The sequence below is a fragment of the Paralichthys olivaceus genome, chromosome 4 (assembly GCF_024713975.1).
Source record: "Paralichthys olivaceus isolate ysfri-2021 chromosome 4, ASM2471397v2, whole genome shotgun sequence".
Taxonomy (NCBI): domain Eukaryota; kingdom Metazoa; phylum Chordata; class Actinopteri; order Pleuronectiformes; family Paralichthyidae; genus Paralichthys; species Paralichthys olivaceus.
In genome coordinates this window covers 19,906,197-19,926,965 of record NC_091096.1, presented here as the reverse complement: position 1 = coordinate 19,926,965, position 20,769 = coordinate 19,906,197, and the positions used below count along the sequence as shown (strand labels likewise).

Sequence of the window (20,769 nt, the reverse complement as noted above, 5' to 3'; positions counted from 1 at the left end):
CTGTGCCGAACAGAGAATTATCTATCTATCATCCAACTCCAAAAGAACAGTGGGAGATCTCACAGGCCTGTCTATTTGTGTCCACTGTAATTATTATTGCACCTATCAGAGATGGCTTGGAGGGAAACTGTCACCCTGCTGTTGGTTAATTAAATCTACCTGTGCTGCAAACAATGAACAAATACAGATATGAAAGAGCGGCCAAAACATAACTGATTTATTTTCCCTGCAGAGGAATGAAGCAGGAAAAGACTGCTTTTGCAAAATTGTATTTTCCGTTGCAAACATCAACTAGTGTTGGTGACTGAAACCCATTACAAAATGAGGACAAACTGATACATTTGAAGCTCCTACGCTTCCACTATCAAAGGCAGGATTTGAAGTGGGCGAGTATCAGTTGCAGTGGTCAGACTTAGCACATTTTGGCTGTGGATGAAAAGAAACTCTTCTTCCCATGTTTAATTCAGTATGAGCCATGACTAACTCATGTAATATACTGGGCCTCTGAAGTCAGTCGAAGGCTTCTACTCCGTTGCTTTGTGAACCGTTGACAGAAAGGAATGTGTCACTGTATTTTTTGGCGGTGATGTACCTCAGCACAGCGATGCAGGTCAGGAAAATGCGTTGGGTTTATTTCCTTCCATAGTAAAATCAGTTCTTCGGTATAGAGGCGCTGCTGTGCTACACTAAAACCTTAATCCACTGCATGTTATTAACCTACTTGGCATCAGTGCCAAGCTGTTTTTAGTGCTTTCAAATGACAGCGAGATAACTAATGTAGAAGACAGGATGTCAGAGCATTATTGTGTTTCTCGCAGGTAAAGAGCACCTATCTGTCAGTCAGTGGCACTTCTTACATATACCATAGTACTATAGTATACATGTGTCATGAGACACAGCAGCTAGTTCAAAAACAGTGGGAGCATTGAATAAAGAATCTCCAAAATATTGTGTGTGAATTTTCTAAATTATTCAAAGATCCTCCATCAAAGTTGCAGGATGCCCCACCCAAACACACAGTGTAAAGCAGGATCTGTGAGTTCCTAAATAGTGCTGGTACATCCTCCCACCTCTGCAGCACAAGTGTGTGTGTATGTGTGTGCTATGTATTTGAGATGGAGTCTCCCCTCTTTCTTTCTCTCTCTTTGGCCATGAGAAGCCTCTGATCTTTCACCGACACAAAGACTTGTGCAGGATGAGGATGAGCTCTCCACCTTTGTGAGCATCCAACCTGAATCCATACAGCATTGTTTATGTGTTTGCTCAAAAAGCAATGCCACAAGAACCATTATAGACTGGGTTCCTGTTTCCTCCTCTGTGCCATTACGAGTTAGCCAAAATTAAAGCCCAACCACAAGCTGGTTCTCAGCCAAATTCAGCGAACTGACTCTCTCCCGCTCTGTTTCTTTGAGGAGCCTTTGATGTTAGCGGGGGGCTTTTGCACATGCAGTGATGGTAACGAATGATACTTTAAGCGATTCTTTTTTATCCGGTGAGCCTAATGAAAGATTAATGGGTTTGATATTTTCCCTTGTTTATATTTTATTTAAAAAGTAAGCCATGGTCCTTGGAACCTGTTAAAAGCCTCTTGGTGATGATATTGTGGATCAGCGGAAGCCACGTTACGATCTGTGGCACTAAATGCAATCAGGAGAGTTGATTGTCTTCTCAGCAACATTATCTCTACATGAAGAGCATTGACCTTGAGTTTTAGTCTGATATGGAAGAAGAAGATTGGAGCTGCATCAGAGATGTGTTCATGTCCATGTATCCTGGTTGCTCTGGCTGCAGACTCCACATTTCTCTCACTCTCATGATTCAGACTCAGCGGATTTTTGCAGCGACAGCCTATAATTTCCCCTTCAGCTTATTCCAGATATGCTCGTGTGTACAATGTACAGCTGAGGGACAATCAGAAACAAATGGTACTACCATATTTTTAGCTTCTTGTGGAGGTGATGTCATGAACAGCTGACTACTGTTCATTTCTGGCTATAAATACTGAGAAGATATACAGTATTGTCAGGTCATTTTAAATATTAATATTACAATATAAGTCCCAACGAAACAGGTTCAGTAATTGCTTGTGACCTACAACATGCCTCTGTAAAACTCACACCTAGAGATCATAAGGAGATGCCTATTCTATTTTCTCTTTTCCCTGGATTGCATGAAGAGATCACGATCAAAGACCTCTCTCTCCTCTAAACATTATTTTTAATGCACCGTACTTGAATGATCAAGCATTTTTGCTGCTTTTACAGAATGTGTTCTGAAAAGGTGCCTTTTCCATTGTGAATACATTGAAGATCATACTACAGCTACTGTATGTACATGAATAAAAGTGATTTTTTTCCCCGATAAAGATTATGTTGTGAACATTTCTTGATTTGAAGCTTTTTTTCGGTGTGTAGTTTTTTGCTCTCTGTTAATACTGTCTTAACACATGAAGTTCAGTTTTCAAGTTATAATACAGACTGTCCTGCCAAGCAAATCAAGAGCATCTGAAGTTTCTGCAGTAAATTATGCTTCTTTTCTCTTGATCAGAGAAGTAAGTGAAATGCAGTTGTTATTGCAGCCAGGACCACAAAACCTTAGTAGATAAGTCACATAATTAAAAACGTGGGATTGATTGCTCTTGGATGGTGACATGAACTAATAGCCTTTTTAAAAAAATACTCTCTTATATTGGGGTTTTCTTTGTCCATATAAACGATGAAAATGGTCATACAGGACTTCCAGTGGAAGCTGAATCCCTGGTAAAAAAATCTAAAATTTAAACAAAAAGTACAGCACACCCATGAACGAAGAAACTAAAAAAGTTGGGGATTCATAAAATTAAAGATTTAATCATGAAGTACAAAGTTTGAAACCAAACTTGCATAATATAACAAAAGAATGGGGATGTGCCTTCGTATCAGTCAGACCACATTACAGAGAGAAAATGGATGGCAAATAAAATAAGTAAAACAAACAGGACAGAAAATAGCTCCATACTAATGATGGTCGTACGGTCATAATTTAGCCATGAAACATTCCTTTTCAAAAACTTGTCTCATTGTAGACTGATAGAAAATTTGATTCTTTCCATTATATAAAAACATGTTGATCCCGTCGATTACTGTAATAACTGTGGGTATTTCTGGTTTTATGACTTTCCTGCCAGCCACGCTAGGAATCCGAAACAAATTGGTTCATATCTGTGAACACATCTTCCACAGCTGTATGGTCATGCAACTCAGTAATGTATCAACATTACTGAGTTGCTCCTTTGACTCAGTAACAAGGGATGTGTGGTTTCCAGGTGACCAAGTAATTAATGCTGTGGACCACCTGACAGGATTTGGTTTTGACCTATGGACATCACTATCCCTTCTCTTCTCTCTTCTCATCAACAAAATGCCCCCAAACTAATAGCAGCTGAATGTAGTATAAAAATAACCAATTAACATAAAGCAGGATAGAGAATGGCATTCAGAATTAATTCTATGGTGGAATTAACCCATTTCACATTTGAATTAGCATGATCACTACTATTTAATAGTTATAACATCACAGTGATAGAGAACACATCATATATTTCTGCTCCAAAGACTCCTATATGCCAACATCATGAGAGGAGTATATCCCCCAAATTCAAAATGGATAAATCTGCTCTTGGAGCTAGAAACAAGAAGATTGGCGTGAAGGTACACATCAGCAGCTCCAGACATGATTTTCTGTGGTATGTTGCTCACGGCTTTAATGCGTACAGGATGAAGAAGAGTGGTGTAATCAGGAGCCCGCAGGCCCAGTAAAGGACCCAGTATAGTCCGACTGCCACAGCCACAGGAAGGATGTGAACCCTTAGAGACGGCCTGTAAGAGTGTGTTTGTGTTTGACGGCATGTGTGGGAGCGATGAAAGGGCGGAAAAAATGAGAGGAAGAAAGAAAGAAAGAAAGAAAAAGAAGGGAATGAGTGGGAGAGCATTTAGGATGGAACAGTGTGTTTCTGAGTGTCAGGGCCTCCTCTTGCCCTGAGGCTATGCTAGTCATTCTGTCTTTACTTTCTCCCTCTCTCTCCCCCTCTCTCCTACCTCTTGCCTGGTGATTTATGCCTAACCTCTGTAATTACAGTGCCAACTGCAGCAGCCGTCAGGTTCAGATGGGGTAAGGCACAGACATGCCCCATCACCCGAGAGGAGCCAGCTCCACCAGCTTTTCTGTTTAATACTGCTGCAATTTTCCCTTCAGCCTAATCTCCTTGACACTGGCTTGATAGGAACATATTTGTGTGACAACAAGAGACTGCAGAGGCCTATATAACTAAACTCCATTAGAAGGCACAGTTAGGTTATGAGAAATGTATGTTTTGTGAGCGATTCAAATTTATATCTGTTAACTTATTTGTGTTTTTAGCAGTGAGCTTTATTTGTGATAATGTTAGAGTGGTCCATTACTATTATAACTATACGATATACTATACTATATACTATTAAACAAACTTGTGTAAGAGTTTAGTTGCAGCACAATCTAATAATGCAAACGACACCACCTCATGATGGGATGCAGCTTTGCCGCCAAGTAGTGGTTTCTTGCCAGGGGCGGATGGTGGTGATGGTCGCTAGCCAAGAGTTTATAAGACAAGAGGTAATAATAAACACTCAGAGCAGCACTTCTTCTTCAGGGCAGGGTGGATGCTACTGGGCCAAGCACCAGAAAGTGATGAGACAGGCCTGTCAGGGCCGGGCTTGCTAATTAGCTTACTAACTTAATTTGAATCAAAGAACTTAGGACATTTTAATTAATTTAATAAGAAAATGAATAGAGTCAAAACAAGTGTTAACAAAGGCAAAGGGATTAGACTGGTACTCAAAGAGCGTATCTACCATGGTAAACAGTCCCCTTATGAAACCGCTTTTAAATTGACTAAATCTGGATTTTTTTGGGAACTGTACCTGACCCAAAGCACAACTTTCCAGGTTTTGCGGTAATCTGTTCAATAGTTTTTGTGTAATCCTGCTAAATAACAGACAAACAAAACACAACCTCCTTGGCAGAGGTAACAAACAAACAGAAACATGATAAAGTGTGATGATGAACTTGCGATGTTTCTGCTAGATAATTACTAAACAGCTGTTTTATTTAATGTCAGCTATATAAGCGATAGCAACACTTTGAAACATCTCCTTCAACAGTCCCTCTCTCCAGATATTGGATGAAATATGATTTATTTGGACTTTGTGACCCGCTGCGATTATTCACTACAATACAACACACTTGCTGGGATCCCACAGCAGAACATAGTGTTGCCATGTGTTATGGGAAGGGAAGCACTTGGATTCTTCTTCTTTGCACTGTATATGTATGAGGATGTCCATGACACACCAGGCATTATCAGTGGACGGAAAGCTCTCTCTGGCAGTCACCCTCAGCGGAGCAGCACGATAGAAAGTCAGAGAAAGAAAAGAGAGAGAGGAAGAAAGAGAGAATGTGTCCGCATGATTGTGACATAGTGCTGCCGGACTGATTTGCTCACCATGACAACCGTGCACAGGGGGGTGGGGGGGCTGAGGGACCCCCTGGCTTTTTGGCCCTGCACAATACGGAGAGTACGGCTGTCTTAACCTCAGTGACATTCCTGTTGTCAGCGGGTCAAATCCTTGAATATCAATGAACTGATTCAGTGCCCCTTGCAGTGGTCTTCAAAAGTGTCTGACTCACATGAGAAGCTGTGGCTGTCCTCTCTGACCCCTACTGACCTGCTTCCAGCCTTTCCCTGCATTCAGACCAGGAAGACTGATTCCACAGGGTTAAACACCACTTCACCAGCACACATGCATTCCTGCTTCCAGTTTTAATTTGGTTCTGCTCATTTGTTTTTTGCTGGAGCAGCGATTCCCAACCAGTGGGTCCTACACTGAGGGAACCTCTGCAGCTGCCAGGCCTCACACCTCCACACACTTGGGTTTTGAGCAAAAAATAAATATCCAAATAGGAAACAAATTTGTGTGATACTGAGTTTTAATATATTTATAATGATTACTACTAAGTTAGCTTCAGTAGTCTGAATACATGGGACACACCTCCTGAAAACTAACTAGCAAGCATAAGGTAAAAATAATTAGTTAAAAGTAAATAGCTAAAAGGGACACCAGATAAAAACTAACCTGCATGGCTAAATCTGGCACATTTACAGGTTGGACTTAATGCATGTTAATTAATGTGCATTATACTTTGTAAATAAATACACACAAAAGTGAATAAAGGATAAATGGTTTAAGAAGTAAAATGTTACGAGGATACAAATGAGAACCAACATGAATAGATAAACAGTTCAATTTGTTAGCTGGTACAGCAATGCACATTTAGCTAAAGGTAGCTAATGGATAAAAGTTTAAATAATTAAACAAGTTAGCTAAAGTTATATATAAAATAGATGTAGAAGAAGCAGTACTTGACTAATTTAAATACTGATAATTCTTATATAAGAGTGTACATGTGCACATACATTGAAATTAACACACTTGGAACCACAGATTGTAAAAAAGCCTATGTACATGACAGCCTCCCAAAGGTGAAAGAAATTGCCTCCCTGGTGGTTGGCTGCAAGTTGTTCAAGTGGTAGTTTTCCCTGTAAGTTTGGTTGTAATTACTTTTTGATGCTATGCTGTACATATGTGTATAATAATTCGGTATGGTCCTCGAAGAATGTTATAAAAATTTAAATGGCCTTGATATGAAAAAGGCACGACCCACCCCTGCTGTAAAGCAACTGATTTATCTTATACATTTACGATAGACAGTTGAATCGTTCCTCAGTGGATGGTACAAGGAAATGATGAGAGGTTGAGGTAGTCTTGTGGTGTCAGCGCTGATATCATGTGTCCTGTTGAAGCTTTCTAGACCTCTCACTGGTCATGCATTATACAGTTAGTTGTGGTGGGAAAGCTGCTTGAACTATACAAATGTAAATAAGTTATATTGATGGCAACCCAATAAACCCAGGTCATCAGGGAGATTGTTATTGATTTGAGAGAGTGTGTGTCAGTTTGTTTTTTCCACTGTGACAACAACTCCACATCAGTACTCTTCCCCCTCATACAAACTGAAATTGAAATCATACAAACTTTGACAAAGTTGTTTTGTATGTAAATTAAGACAAATCCACTTCTTTACTTAAACTCTGTGGCGCTCTCCCTGCCACTCATCTCTGTGGATGTGTGCCCAGAGAACACAACCTCGTTAATACTCTAATGATATCATCTCTGAGCACTAGCTCTTCAACTTCAAGCAGGCCTGCCTGGAGCCGACTGCTCAAACCTTCCGGAGGCAGCAACGCAAGAACCTGCCTAAGAACTTCAGCACAACTGGCCACGACACAAGGTCTGACCATCAGATGCACAACAGGAGCCACAAACCAACAAGACCACTTCACTAGACTTCAAACAGCAGATCCAAAAAGGACCTTTCCCCCTTTTGGACTTTATTATTACGCTAGGCTAAGCAAAAGACTGTTTAATTCTATTTCTATTTCATGTGATGATTTTAAGTTTGACTTGTGTTCTTGTGATATTTGGTAATATGTTATTTGAAAGTTAATGTTAGTTCTGTTATGCTGTTCACTTTCTCTGCATGCATCTAACTACTTTCACTACCTGGCACCAACACCTCACACACTCCTCTCCACAAACGTAACACACACATGTGATCTCAGCCACATGGTCCCAACACTCCAGGGGGCTTTTTGTCTTCATAGTGGCCAGCCTCCATTTTGAATTTCAGTCAGTCAATTTTGGTTATTGTTATTTATTTAATTATCAATCACAGTTCCAATTTGTAGTCAGTAATTTCATGAGACTTATTCAATAACTTGGCTATCTTTTCCCTTCCTTTGAAGGGTGGTGCCCAGATTTATCTTTTATCAATTCAATTATTATTTAATAATAATATTTTTAATATTAATATTTAATATTTATCTGATAGCCAAATTTATAGAATGCCCAAAAGCACAACGTTTAATGGTGCCACGTTTAATGACAGTACATAATCACAACACACTTGACATGGTTTTACCCATGCATGCTCTGATGTGAAAACATGAAAACTTGAAGACAAAAAAAGCAGGGATTCAGAAGGTCAGTGCACACACACACACACACACATATATATATATATATATACATTATTAATATTTATTTAGAAAATGTTTATACATATGTTAGTGTTAATTATATGTTTACACATTATTTATAACATTAGGGTTGCTATATATTATCCCTTATGATATGTTAATCTAATGTGTAAGTAGGGTTGGGCACCGAGAGTTCCTAACGTCCGGTTCCGGAAGATGTTTGAATTTCCTTTCTTTTTTTTGGTTCCTAAATGACCGCACTTGTTTGTTTTTGGGGTTTCAACAGTCAACTATCAGCCAGCAACTCCTCGTCATTGTCTTATTCTTAAAGGAGAAGTTCGTTTTTTTTCAACCTGGTCCTCGGCGCCTCGGTGACGTCACCACAGTGAAAGCCCGGCATGTAAACAAAGCAACTAGGACTCACAGGGCACTAGTGCTGGCGATTCATAGTAAATAAAGAGTTTCGCGGCAGATAATGCGTTATTTAGAGGCTGTATTGTGGATGCCCCAGTCCCTTGCGTTGTATGGATATACGCCGATCGCATGTGGATCTAAAAGCGTCCAAAGGACTCCAAGTAACTCCAAAACCTTTATGGGTGAGTAGATCTACATACCATATGCTGGAAATAAGGACCAGGTTGAAAAAAACCAAGCTTCTCCTTTAACTGACTAGCTTAAGTTATAGACCACCAGTAGCTAAAACTGTGTCAAATCTGTTCATAGTTGTTGAACGCTCGCAGAGTGATGCTAATGTTAGCCAGTCTGAGCCTGCTGCTGCTGCTGCTATGTTAAAGGAGAAGTACGTTTTTTTCAACCTGGTCCTTATTTCCAGCATATGGTATGTAGGTCTACTCACCCATAAAGGTAAGTGATTGGGGCATCCACAATACAGCCTCTAAATAACTCATTATCTGCTGCGAAACTCTTTATTTACTATGAATCGCCAGCACTAGTCCCCTGTGAGTTCAAGTTGCTTTGTTTACATCCCGGGCTTTCACTGGGGTGACGTCACCGAGGCGCGCAGGCACAGCACAGCTGACGATCAGCTGTGACGATCAGCAAACTCTTTGCAGGGAGTCAGCTGTGACGAGTCAGCTGTGACGATCAGCAAACTCTTTACAGGGAGTCAGCTGTGACGAGTCAGCTGTGCTGCGGCTGCGCGCCTCGGTGACGTCACCGCAGTGAAAGCCTGGGATGTAAACAAAGCAACTTGGACTCACAGGGGACTAGTGCTGGTGATTGTGGATGCCCCAATCACTTGCGTTGTATGGATATACACCGATCACGTGCGGATCTAAAAGCGTCCGAAGGACTCCAAGTTACTCCAAACCTTTATGGGTGAGTAGACCTACATACCATATGCTGGAAAAAAGGACCAGGATGAAAAAAACCGAACTTCTCCTTTAACGTAGCAGCAGCAGCAGCAGGCTCAGACTGGCTAACGTTAGCATCACTCTGCGAGCGTTCAACAACTATGAACAGATTTGACACAGTTTTAGCAACTGGTGGTCTATAACTTAAGCTAGTCAGTTAAGAATAAGACCATCATAATTTTCATGTAGCTGATTTCCAGTAGCTGATTTAGCTGATTGGTTGACAGTCCGAAGTGGATAAAAATGGCCTGTGTAAAGGCTTTTTCAAATAAAAAAATTATCTTGTTTTTTTTTCTCTCCTCCACCTCAAAGAATTGGAATCGATATTGAGGATCGGAATCGTTAAAATCCAAACGATGCCCAACCCTATGTGTGACATCAAAATAGATCGCAGAAGTCAAAAAATTCCCTCTGGGACAAAGATAAAACAGAGTATAAACAAAAATGATAAATTGAGTCTGTGCACATTCATGTCTAATGTCAGTTAGAAGTGTATATGAATGGTTTGCACAATTTTCACCTAAGATCTTCTCATGCAGCACAAGGGTCTAAACTTTCTGCTGAAGAATGAGCGAATCCTTTTGAACAGGCTCTTCCTTCTTTTGACATCAGGTGAAACATCCGGCACTGTCTTCTCCTCAGTCGGATCACAACTGATGGCATCGTGATTGACAGCTTCAGCATCCTCAGCTCCAGCAGCAGCTGCTATTCCAGGCAGATTTGTGCTGCATTCATTGGCGCAAGGAGACGTTGAAGACACGCCCTGAACAGGCACCGTCTTCTCCTCAGTCGGATCACAACTGATGGCATCGTGATTGACAGCTTCAGCATCCTCAGCTCCGGCAGCAGCTGCTATTTCAGGCAGATTTGTGCTGCATTCATTGGCGCAAGGAGACGTTGAAGACACGCACTGAACTTCCTCCTCAGTCTTATCATCAGACGTTTCCTCCAGAGAGTTGTCCGTCTTTATCAACAGGATTTCTCCAAGTGTGGCAGGCTCGTTAGTGACGTCATCACCACAGAGAGGAGAGGCAGAGACTTTGTCATTCAGGATGGAGTCATCCTTCAAGTCCTCCAACTTGCAGACGATCATCTTCTCAAATGCGTTGCACACACTGAGAAAAACACGACAAATAAATAGTGACTTAATCAATCAGTAAATAAACTTGTCAATTCATCCAATCGTGCATCTGTTCAACTCTGCAGATACCAACACACAGTTACTTACTAAAGGCTGGTGTCCAGCTCCTCCATGTGTTCCATGGATATAAACGGGTGCTGCAGAGCATCAGCAGAACTGATCCTCAGATCAGAGTCCATGTGCAGAAGATGCTTCAGCAGGTTGATGAAGGCTTTGTTGTCACTCATATTAATTGGCTCCTTACCCTCTTGGTAAATCTGGATTTGAAACAAAGATGATTGTTCAGTTTATCTGCTTCCTGTCTCTTGGCAACAGAACTCGGCAGGAAACCTTTAACAAGAGGGTTGGCAGATGGATTCCATTCTCTGTGCTCTGTCCTCAGGCAGCATGTGAATGATGTGTGATAGAGAAAGTGCTGCACATACTTGCCTGAGTGAGTGTGAATGGGGGAAATATAATACAGACCATTTACTAATTTTATGAAAAGGACCACTTACTGTTTCAAGCTGATCCAGGGAACTGAACTGAATTGGCCAGCTCTTTTCAGGGTCCACCCCAGTGTCCAGCCTGAATTGCAGTGGGCTCTGCAACAACAGAACATATTTTAGATACTTCTCCCCAAATGTGTCAACCATTGCAAACTTTTCTCTGGTTAGGGGATATAAAATAATATCAACAGCTCAGGTAAAAGCAAAACTAAATTAAAAGGTTAAAATTACCTTCAGTGACCATTTAGGGTTTTTCCAGGGCGGGTTCTCCGTGAAGAACCAATGGGTGTATGTTCCTGCATTGAGGAGGTAGTCATCTGGTTTGCCCAGGAGAGTGATCATGCTCCTCATCTGGAGAGAGAATATAAAGAACCACATCAGCCCACATCCTACAGCAAGACTCAGTCAGAGGCTGTGAAGTCCAATCTAGATATACTGTACTACTTTACTCACCATCTGATACTCGCAGCCTATACTAAAAAGTTCCACACCGAGGTACAAGTATGCCAGAATACACCCAAGACCCCACAGGTCGATTGCTTGGGAGATGGGGAGACCCAGGGAGACTTCAGGTGCCCTGTTTGTAGAGGACAAGAGCAAAAAGAGCTCTTAAGCACTCAAGAGTCAACATGTTTATTGAAAACTGACATCAGCTGAAACACTGAACTGCAAAGATGAGCTGTGCAGATTGAACCTACCTGAAACCCAGAGGCTGAATCACCATTCCGTCTTTCACTTCAGAGGTTCTGAGCGACAAGCCAAAGTCTATGAGTTTGACGCGGAATGGCTCGTTCTGGTGATTAACCAGCATGATATTATCTGGCTTCAAGTCACTGTGGATGATGCCAAGTCCCCTCAGGGCTTCTAAGGCCGTCAGCACCTGCAGGGACAGACAAATGTAGTTTAAACACACTGTAGACCAGCGAACAGTGAACAGATCAACAAGGAACATGATTTAACACTTTTTAATAGCTAAATCCTCAGTATACTGCCAATATTTATATATTATACACTCTTTGTGTAAGGCCGTAGAGTTTACCTGTTGTGATATCGGCCGTATCTCACTGACAAGCAGCGGTTTGCCCTCTCTGTCATCGAGAAGCTCGTCCAGATTCCTGTCCAACCTTTCGAACACGAGGCAGGTACGTCCAACCTGCTCAACCTTCTCATAGAAGTGCACCACGTTGGATTTAACTGGGTCCAGAACACTCACGACTTCCATCATGTCGATCTGTGAGAGGGAACATAGATAAGGAACAGCACTGACTCAGCAGTTTATTTATTCAATGAGCCTAAATGTAACAAAACCTTTGAAGTGGCACTAAAAGACTTACCTCTGTTTTGAATACTTTTTTGTCAGACAAAATCTTGATCGCAACATCCTCCTTTGTGCGCAAATTCACTCCCCTGGCAACACTACCGAAAGCTCCTTCGCCAATTATGTCCAGGATCATGTAACAACTCTTCTCGCTAATCAGCAGGCCATTGTTTTGAAACGCTGACTTTTGTTCTGTGAGAAAGGAGCAGAACGTGTGAATATCACAACATGTGAGAAGGTGGGTTTTATTCAGTAAATACATGACGCAAACATGCAGCTGAAGCATCAATTATGTTAATGTCGATAAATGATTCTGTTCTATGACCACATGAAGATGAGTCACTGACTATAGCTTCATTTCAATGAGTGATATTACAAGAGGTTAAGAAGAGTGACGTCCTCTGAACAAGAGAAAAATCTCATGGAAAGCTAAATCAGACTTCAGTTTTCAGAATCTTCACTCAAGTAGCAAACAGATTTTTAAGGTGCAAAAATAAAAAGTAAAAACACATGCTTCATGCACAAATAACATGCACATATCTTGCATTGACAATAGTTTTAGGTACATACAGCATCAAAGTAGTCATTGTGGAGGCAGGATATCAGTGTTATATTATTGTATATTATACTAAAGCATTACTGTTACTAGGGATGTCACGATATGAAATGTTGGTGCCACGATTATTGTCAGAGGAAATATCAGTTTCACGATTATTGATACTATAGAAGGAAAAGGACACACAACAAAAAATATATAGCTAATAATATAGCTAATGAACTAAAATATTGATTATTATCAACAATATCCAGTTTTTAAAGTGTAACGTCTGCATATTTAGAAGTAATTTATGTAAGGTATTTTATTTAGTTGCTTTATTATGGAAGGCTGGTCAGTGAATTTGTGTTTCCTGTCATGATAACCAGTGTAGCTCTATGGGACTTTTATTGTGACGTGTCACCGACGGAAGCAGTTCTGTTTTGGTAGCTAGGTGACCACTTGTGAAAAGTAAACAGGTGAAGTGTCCTCGTTCAAACCTCAGTGTTCGAGTCCTTCTTCACCCGCTGCCTCCATACAGGTGAACCCAACTGTCGGCTACATTTAAAATGGTTGCTATGCAGAGAAACAAAGGGAGCGACAGAGAGAGCTGCGTGCGTGTGTGCGTGCGTGCGTGTGTGTGTTAGCCGCAAACTGGTCAGAAATCGAAAGTAAACAAGTCTTTCTCCTCTCACTGTGAACTTCTCCGATGGAGTTTGTTGTCCAGCGCTGGTGGAAATAAATCCATTAAATCAGTTCCCTTTTCCCAAATAATGTTTCACTGGCGCACACAAATTACATGATCCGCGAGAGCTATCACCGCGCGGCGCACACTATTTACGTCACTCGCGAGAAGCAGGACACCACAGTTAGATATCAGTATATATAGTTTAGATTTAGATATATAGATATAGTTTGACATCCCTAATTACTGAGCGATCAACGTCTAAGTTTAAATTGACTGTATCACAATGTATTGATGTTTAAGAGACAATTTTTGGTGTTATTAATATATCATATGCTCTATGTTGCTACAATTTATGCTTCTCTATACTTAATCTACTACATTTCAATTTACAATCACATACAGTACAGTAATTAAGTACATTCACTCACTTACTAAATTTCCAACACACTGTTGATGTGTGTGTGTGTTTGCAGTATTCTTACCTCGTCCTACTGCTGCTGACATTTTATCTGATGGCGGTTTAATCGAAATAAATCAATCTTTTCCACAAAAATGTCGTCGCTGAAACGTCTCCAGGAACAAGTGTTGTTCACAGTTCATGAAATGTGTTCAACTGAGGTCATGTGAGAAAGTAACTGTTGATACTCAGAATTCCACATCAAAGTCACGCTTTTTTTTAAATGTACAGTGTGCCTAGTGACAACTAGTGGTGAAATTGCAGTTTGCAGCTGAATACCCCTCACCTCACCCTCCCCTTCCAGACATAAGAGTTCAGTTATCTGTTATATTGTCCAGTCTGGACCAAGGTTATTATAGTTTTTAAATTTTCATTAGTTTTTATTTTTATTTAGTTCTTCAGTTTGCTTTTTTATTTCAGTTTAGTTTTAGTTAGTTCAACAAGTGATTTTGTAGTTTTAGCTTAGTTTTTATTTTGAGGAATCGACTAGTTTCAGTTTAGTTTATATTTAGTTTTAGTCTTAATTTTAGTTTTTCCAGGTATTAAGAGAAAGCAGTGACTTGTAGAAGCTGAAAAAGGATGAAACAATGTTCAAGTCCTTTAATTTCATTCTTTAACCATCACCTGCAGGACAGGCAGTAATCGAGGGAGAAAACGAAAAGAAAACCAAGCTGAATTTATCTGCAATTCAGTTTTAGTTAGTTTTGCATTGTTCATTGTAGTTTTAGTTATTTTTTTTGTAATTGTCGTTTTTGTTTTTAGTTCAGTTAACTGAATTATTTTTTCATTGCTAGTTTGAGTTTTAGACTTAGTTTTCGTTAACTATAATAACCCTGGTCTGGACTACTGTTTAAAACATGGCGGCCTCCGTAGAGAGGAACCCCTTGATGTTAATATAAAGTATTTAAATATAAAGGGTAAAGGAAACAACAACTCCCACAATTTTGATGAAGCACATTAGTGAACTGAAAACATCATGACGATTATTTTAAATAAATCTTACACACTGGACCTTTATAATCATTTATCTTTCCACACCAAATATTTTTCAAATTAGATTTTTAAAGGGTTATAACATGTATTTAACACACAAACAAACACAGACAAGGAGAAACCGGGGACAAACAGGAAACATAAGGACAGGAAAAACTGCAGACACACAAGGGAATAACTAACAATTTAAGCAGCAACAAAAGGATAAAACATCCTTGGGTCATATTTGGATATTTTTGAAGTTTACAGCCAACAATCAATCAATCAAATTTTATTTGTATAGCCCATATTCATAAATCACAATTTGTCTCATAGGGCTTTAAGAAGCTTTGACATCCTCTGCCCTGTAAGGAAAAACTAACAGGGAAAAATCAAAAACCTCAGATAGAGCCACATGTGAGGGATCCCTCTCCCAGGATGGACAGAAGTGCAATAGATGCCACGTGTAATGGAGAACGTCACAGAAATAGATGAGTAATTACAGCATTGGTTAGAGTAAATAGTTTGAAGCATGATGGAAGGTAAACGAATCGAGGAATTATTGTTAGTAATGGTCGAGAATCTGAGGAGATATATTGTATGTCCAGCAGTCTTGTTGTAGTCATAGTCCACGGTCAGCTGCCACCAACACCAACAAGTGTGCGTTTGGATTTTAGATGGCACAAGGAGCCATAAGACTAAACTGGAGAATCTGGGTTTGAGACCATGTGATGGTTTGAAGATTATTGGTGGCAACAGAATATACTGGTGAGGTGTCTGTCTTTCTCATTTAGGACATGAAAAGTACAAAAAATCAACTGGACATATGTGTTGTATCCAAAGGATGCAGTCCCTGAATGGAGACACAACCTTTAATCTGTATGTTTGTCCTTTTGATGTGTCTTTTTAGGACAACCTGTGAGCACTTCTTTGTGAAATTGAATCTTGCAAAGATTAAAACCTGGAAATTCATCTGTGAGTAGCATTGCCAACATCATCACCATCTACATCGGACGCCTGGCCAAAGAGAAGGACTTCCAGCCATTGCATCAGAGAGGTTAGTACAGGATGAAATGTTGCGACAGCTGAGAATGACTCATGATGGATCAAATTCATGTATCAGCAAGACCGTGATCCTGCTGACTGACTTCAAATGTGCAAGATGGCAGCCCTCGCTGCCTTGTTTATTTTGTTGTATCTTATTACATATCTCTAATTCCTTGGGTCTTCTCCTCCCCTCCTTGGTCCATACTGTGCGGCTCTCCAGAGCCCGTCCTGGTTCGGGTCCTGATGAGGGATGGACCTAGTGGAGGTCAACGGTCTATCGCAGGGCTGACATGGAGGGTCACGCAACCACCAGCACTCTCACCTGAGGACCTCTCACCTTTGGAGCCATGGGTCCACCTACTGTGCATGTTGGACCAGAGGCCGTCCACACCGAGCCTGGTTCTGCTGAAGGTTTCTTCCACCTGGGAGTTTTTCCTCCCCGCTGTTGCTCATGCTTGCTCGGTGTGGAACAAGTTGGATTTTGTCTTTCTTAAGATCTTGGACTTTTGTGCAGCACCCTGAGACAACTGTTTGTTGTGATACCATGCTATATAAATACATTTGATTGATTGATTGATTGACTCGTATGTGGGATATTTTGGCTTTATTTCTTGATAGTAGGAGAAAAATGGTTATCAATCTTCATTTACAGTCTAAGACATGTAGGTGGGGTCAATTAAAGGGTACTTGAAAGGGATTCATGTGATTGGGATGAAGGGGCATGTCAGATAAAAAAGATTTGGACCCCTGCTTTTGATAGCACACACAATAAACTTTGTATATAATTTATTGATACATGTTTCTCAAGCACATAATCAAACTCTTTGCTCCTGCATTCTGAGAAACAGCCTGCAATTTAATCCCCATCTTAACCGAGTCATGTGTTTCTTTGCTAAAAGAACATTTTGTTGTCTGAAGCTCTGCTCCTTTCCCTCCTTTGAAGAACAGATGGACACAGGCTTGTCTCTGTTGTTTTGTGAAACTAGGCATGTTGGTTCAAAGAGTTGTCCATGACCTGAGGCAACGATCAAACACAGAACCAAATTTAGTTCATCGTCAGTCTGTGTTGCATACAGATGCACTGTATCTGCAAAGATTCATAAGCATACTGTGCAGGTCATGTGCAGTAAATACTGTGTCAACATATAACTTAGATGCCTTTGTGAAATACAGTGTGATGGAATGCCTTTGGTTTTCATTTTATGGACTAAATCAGTTTCTTTTATTTTGCCATGTAAATTCTGGCAATGCTCACTTCTGTTCTAAAGGACTTTGACACAGAGAATGAGGTAATTGTTTTTAGAAGGGTTCCTCCACCATCGTAACCAAAAATACAAGTGAATGTAATTCAAGTGTTGACAAGTTTACGAACATAAACAAACCTCAAGTGGCCTCAAGTCTGACATCAAAAGCTTAGGAAATAAATGTCAGTGTGAAAAAATGTCTCAAACCCGGAAAGTCGCTACATAAACAAAGGCAGAAGTGGGGCAAACATATTTCAACTGGGTTGTCATACCGCAATCACAGACTGGTCCTTAAAGTGCTGTTTAAGTCCTGTTATTTTCCACTCAGGCGAGATAAGCAGGTCCTGACCCCTTCTCTGTGTAGATTAGCCACTGCTGCTATCACTCCCATTACTATTATCAGGACCAGACAATCTGGCCCGCCACCAGTGTCCAGGAAACCAAGATTCTTTTGCCATGCTACAGCTTGATTAGTCAAAGGAACACATGCACAGGCATCAGATACAGTTGCAAAATCCAACAATAACGTCCTTTATCATCTCCCCAACTGTTCCTCAGTACTTGCACCAAATTACTTCCATTCCTGTCACTGCATAAAGCAAGCTGGGAGCAAAATGGGACATTGCCTTGGATCGCTGCAGACCAACACATGTTACGTGTTGTGCATGCCCACTCATATTAACTTGATGCCCCAAGAAAAAGAAAAGAATTCTATGCAAGGATTTTTGCCAGACCGAGGTGTGTGTGGCCAAAAACAAAGTATGTGGTGGCAGTAACAACACAAGCCAGATGACAAATAGGTTGTGTGTTTCATGTCTGTACAAATACAAGAGCAGCAGGGATGTGCCAGTCAAAAGCTAAAACCACCACTTTATCAGTTTTGTTTGCTTCCTCCTGCTGTCATGAGATTGGAGTTGAGGTCTCTCATTCAGCTTCTCCTGTTTAAGTGTGTGCTGGACAGTTTTGACACATGGTTTACTTGTAGTTTATTGGAGTGTTTTAGTTTTCCACTACTTGATGGTTATAAATCAGGAATAATATGACATGTATCCTTGTAGCACTTTAAGTGTCTATAGGGTAAATATACAGTGTGATTGGAAACAGGGGGAGACAGTTTGTGTGAGTCTGTCCAAAAGGTAAGAATCCTTTATGTTAAACAGAGCCTGGTTACTTGTTTCCATGTTTCAAGTCATAATGCTAAGCTAACCAGCTGCAGGCTACATTACGACACACAGTAGTATTGATCCTCTTGACTTAAAAGTAAAAAACATATTTCCTAAAATTTAAAGTTTTTCATTTAAACTAGATTAAACTACTCACCTGTACTCAAAATAAAAAATGTTGATCCTCAGTTACACCAGTAAAATACAATTCACATGTTAACATATTGGTAATTCAAATATTACTACTATTTTACTAAAAGTAATATAATATGAATAATATATAATATAATATGAATGCCATTTGCCACAAGAAGGAAATTTGATACCCCCTTATGTTAATATGTTAAGGTTTTTAGAGCAAGACTGTAAACGGTCACATTGTCATTGCTAATTTCACTCTGAGCATTTCTTCCAGCGCATGTTAACTTATGAATACTGACATTTACACAAGCAACACAATGAATCTGTATTTTGAATATGTCTTTCTTTACAAACGTTGTTATCAGAATCATACAATAAACCTTCATTAGGTAATTTGGGATTTTATAATGATTAAAAGATGATTATTCATCAGATATAATGCACAGAGAGCTCATGTTAGTCCATAATTAAGTGGTTACTGTAAATCAAATGCCAGCCTAGCTTGTGTAAAGTGAGGAAACACACAATCAGGCATTTACAATAAGACGTCTATTACAAATTAGTCATTAAATAGTAGTATCTCACTTTGTCTCTGTTCATTGCATTTAGTTTATGTAAAAAAAAATGTTTGCATACAGTATACTCTGTCAGCAGGGCCAGGAGGTTTTCTCCAAGTTTATGTGACAGTTGATTGTGTAGCTTCCTCTCATGCTCTCCCCCTCTGTGCCATCTTTCTTTGTTAAGTTTGCTGAGAGTGTCTTTGAACCACAGGCATTTTCTCTCAGCCCTGCCAGATCCATCATCATCCCTCTCCCTCTGTCTGTCCCTCTATAGCTCCTATACTGTCTGTAAACACACACACACACACACACACACACACACACACACACACACACACACACACACACACACACACAAACAAATAAATACACATGCAGACAGTCTCCTGTTGTGCTTGTTGCTCTCTCCACTCTACCATCAATACTGTCACTGCCTTCATAACATCTCTGAAAAACACTCGCGGATGACAAACCCTAACACACACACACACACACACACACACACACACACATGCATTCACAACTGAATGCCATTAAATAAATAGACATCAAAATGGGCTTTTGTGATGTAACTCATGAACTTACTGAAGAAAATGACACACACATCAAAGCAGCAAAATAAATTACATTGCGTGGATGTGTGTGGGCTTCCGTATGAGAAGGTCCACAGACCGAGGAGAAGCCATTCCTACAATTCTGCTGTTTTTAAATGACTGTTGAGCTCTCTGCAGTGTGGATTAGGAAGGTGGCAGGTTAGAGTCTTCTCCTAAAACACCATGGCAAAAATCTTGTTTCCAGCTGACGCCAGACTATTCACATCGCTCTAACCACGCCATCTCTTGCCTTTGCAGTCACGTTGCATCCCATGGTATTACAGTGTATGTAATACTTTTTCCTTGAATCTGACAGTGTTGTGCTAAATGCTGCATATCTGTCATTGTAGTGGCAGAGAACATGTGCATCATGGTCATCTTGCTCTTGTTAAGTTTGAGGTTTTGGATATTATGCTTATTCCTTCGCAGAGATTAAAATGGAAAGATTGGCGCCTCTCTGACGTCTGTCCATTAAACATAAGGCCACCAGCAGCAACTGGTGAGCTTAACACTATTCCTATATGTTTGCATCTATACAGCTAGCATGGCATTTCCCTTCTTTATGCTAAGATAACCGTGGCAGCTGATGGATGAAGCTTTATATTTAGCATACAGCATGAAAGTGGTATTGATCCTCTCATCTAACTTTTGGCAACTTGACGAGATTTTGTACCCTGATATGGTCGGATATCAGCTGAAAATCCCCTTGCACCTGTTCTCCTATCTCCATATGTTTCCCAGAATGCACTGTATTTTAGTATAAGCCGATGTAATAGTTTGAAATGTATCGCTCTTGTGACACTTCACTATAGTAGTGAATGTGGCTCTGAAGCCTTTTGTAAATGAGAATATCTTTGATGAATAGCTGCCAGTTATTGGATTTCTCATCTCTTACATTGTTTGCCAGAGATCGCTGTGCATGCTTTCACATGCACC

The 20,769-nt window shown here is 40.2% G+C and overlaps 1 protein-coding gene and 1 long non-coding RNA gene across 3 annotated transcripts; one reads left to right on the top strand and one right to left on the bottom strand.

Annotated features, from left to right (window-relative positions):
• Positions 1 to 9,094: 9,094 nt before the first annotated feature.
• Positions 9,095 to 14,339, bottom strand: LOC109633720 (homeodomain-interacting protein kinase 1-like). Of its 2 annotated transcripts, none has more exons than XM_020093747.2 (9): positions 14,139 to 14,339; positions 12,450 to 12,625; positions 12,155 to 12,346; positions 11,814 to 11,995; positions 11,569 to 11,692; positions 11,347 to 11,466; positions 11,125 to 11,211; positions 10,715 to 10,884; positions 9,095 to 10,601 (listed from the first exon to the last, which is right to left on the bottom strand). In XM_020093747.2, the coding sequence occupies exons 1-9, from the start codon at positions 14,158 to 14,160 to the stop codon at positions 10,007 to 10,009; spliced, it is 1,668 nt and encodes a 555-aa protein (XP_019949306.2). In that variant the 5' UTR covers positions 14,161 to 14,339; the 3' UTR covers positions 9,095 to 10,006. The 2 variants fall into 2 exon arrangements, with proteins under 2 accessions (XP_019949306.2, XP_069380217.1); XM_069524116.1 differs by lacking the exon at positions 14,139 to 14,339 and adding an exon at positions 13,469 to 13,771.
• Positions 12,634 to 19,544, top strand: LOC138407504 (uncharacterized). Its single transcript, XR_011240939.1, has 3 exons — positions 12,634 to 13,509; positions 15,763 to 16,142; positions 16,353 to 19,544. It is a non-coding gene; the product is annotated as an uncharacterized lncRNA (long non-coding RNA).
• Positions 19,545 to 20,769: the final 1,225 nt, after the last annotated feature.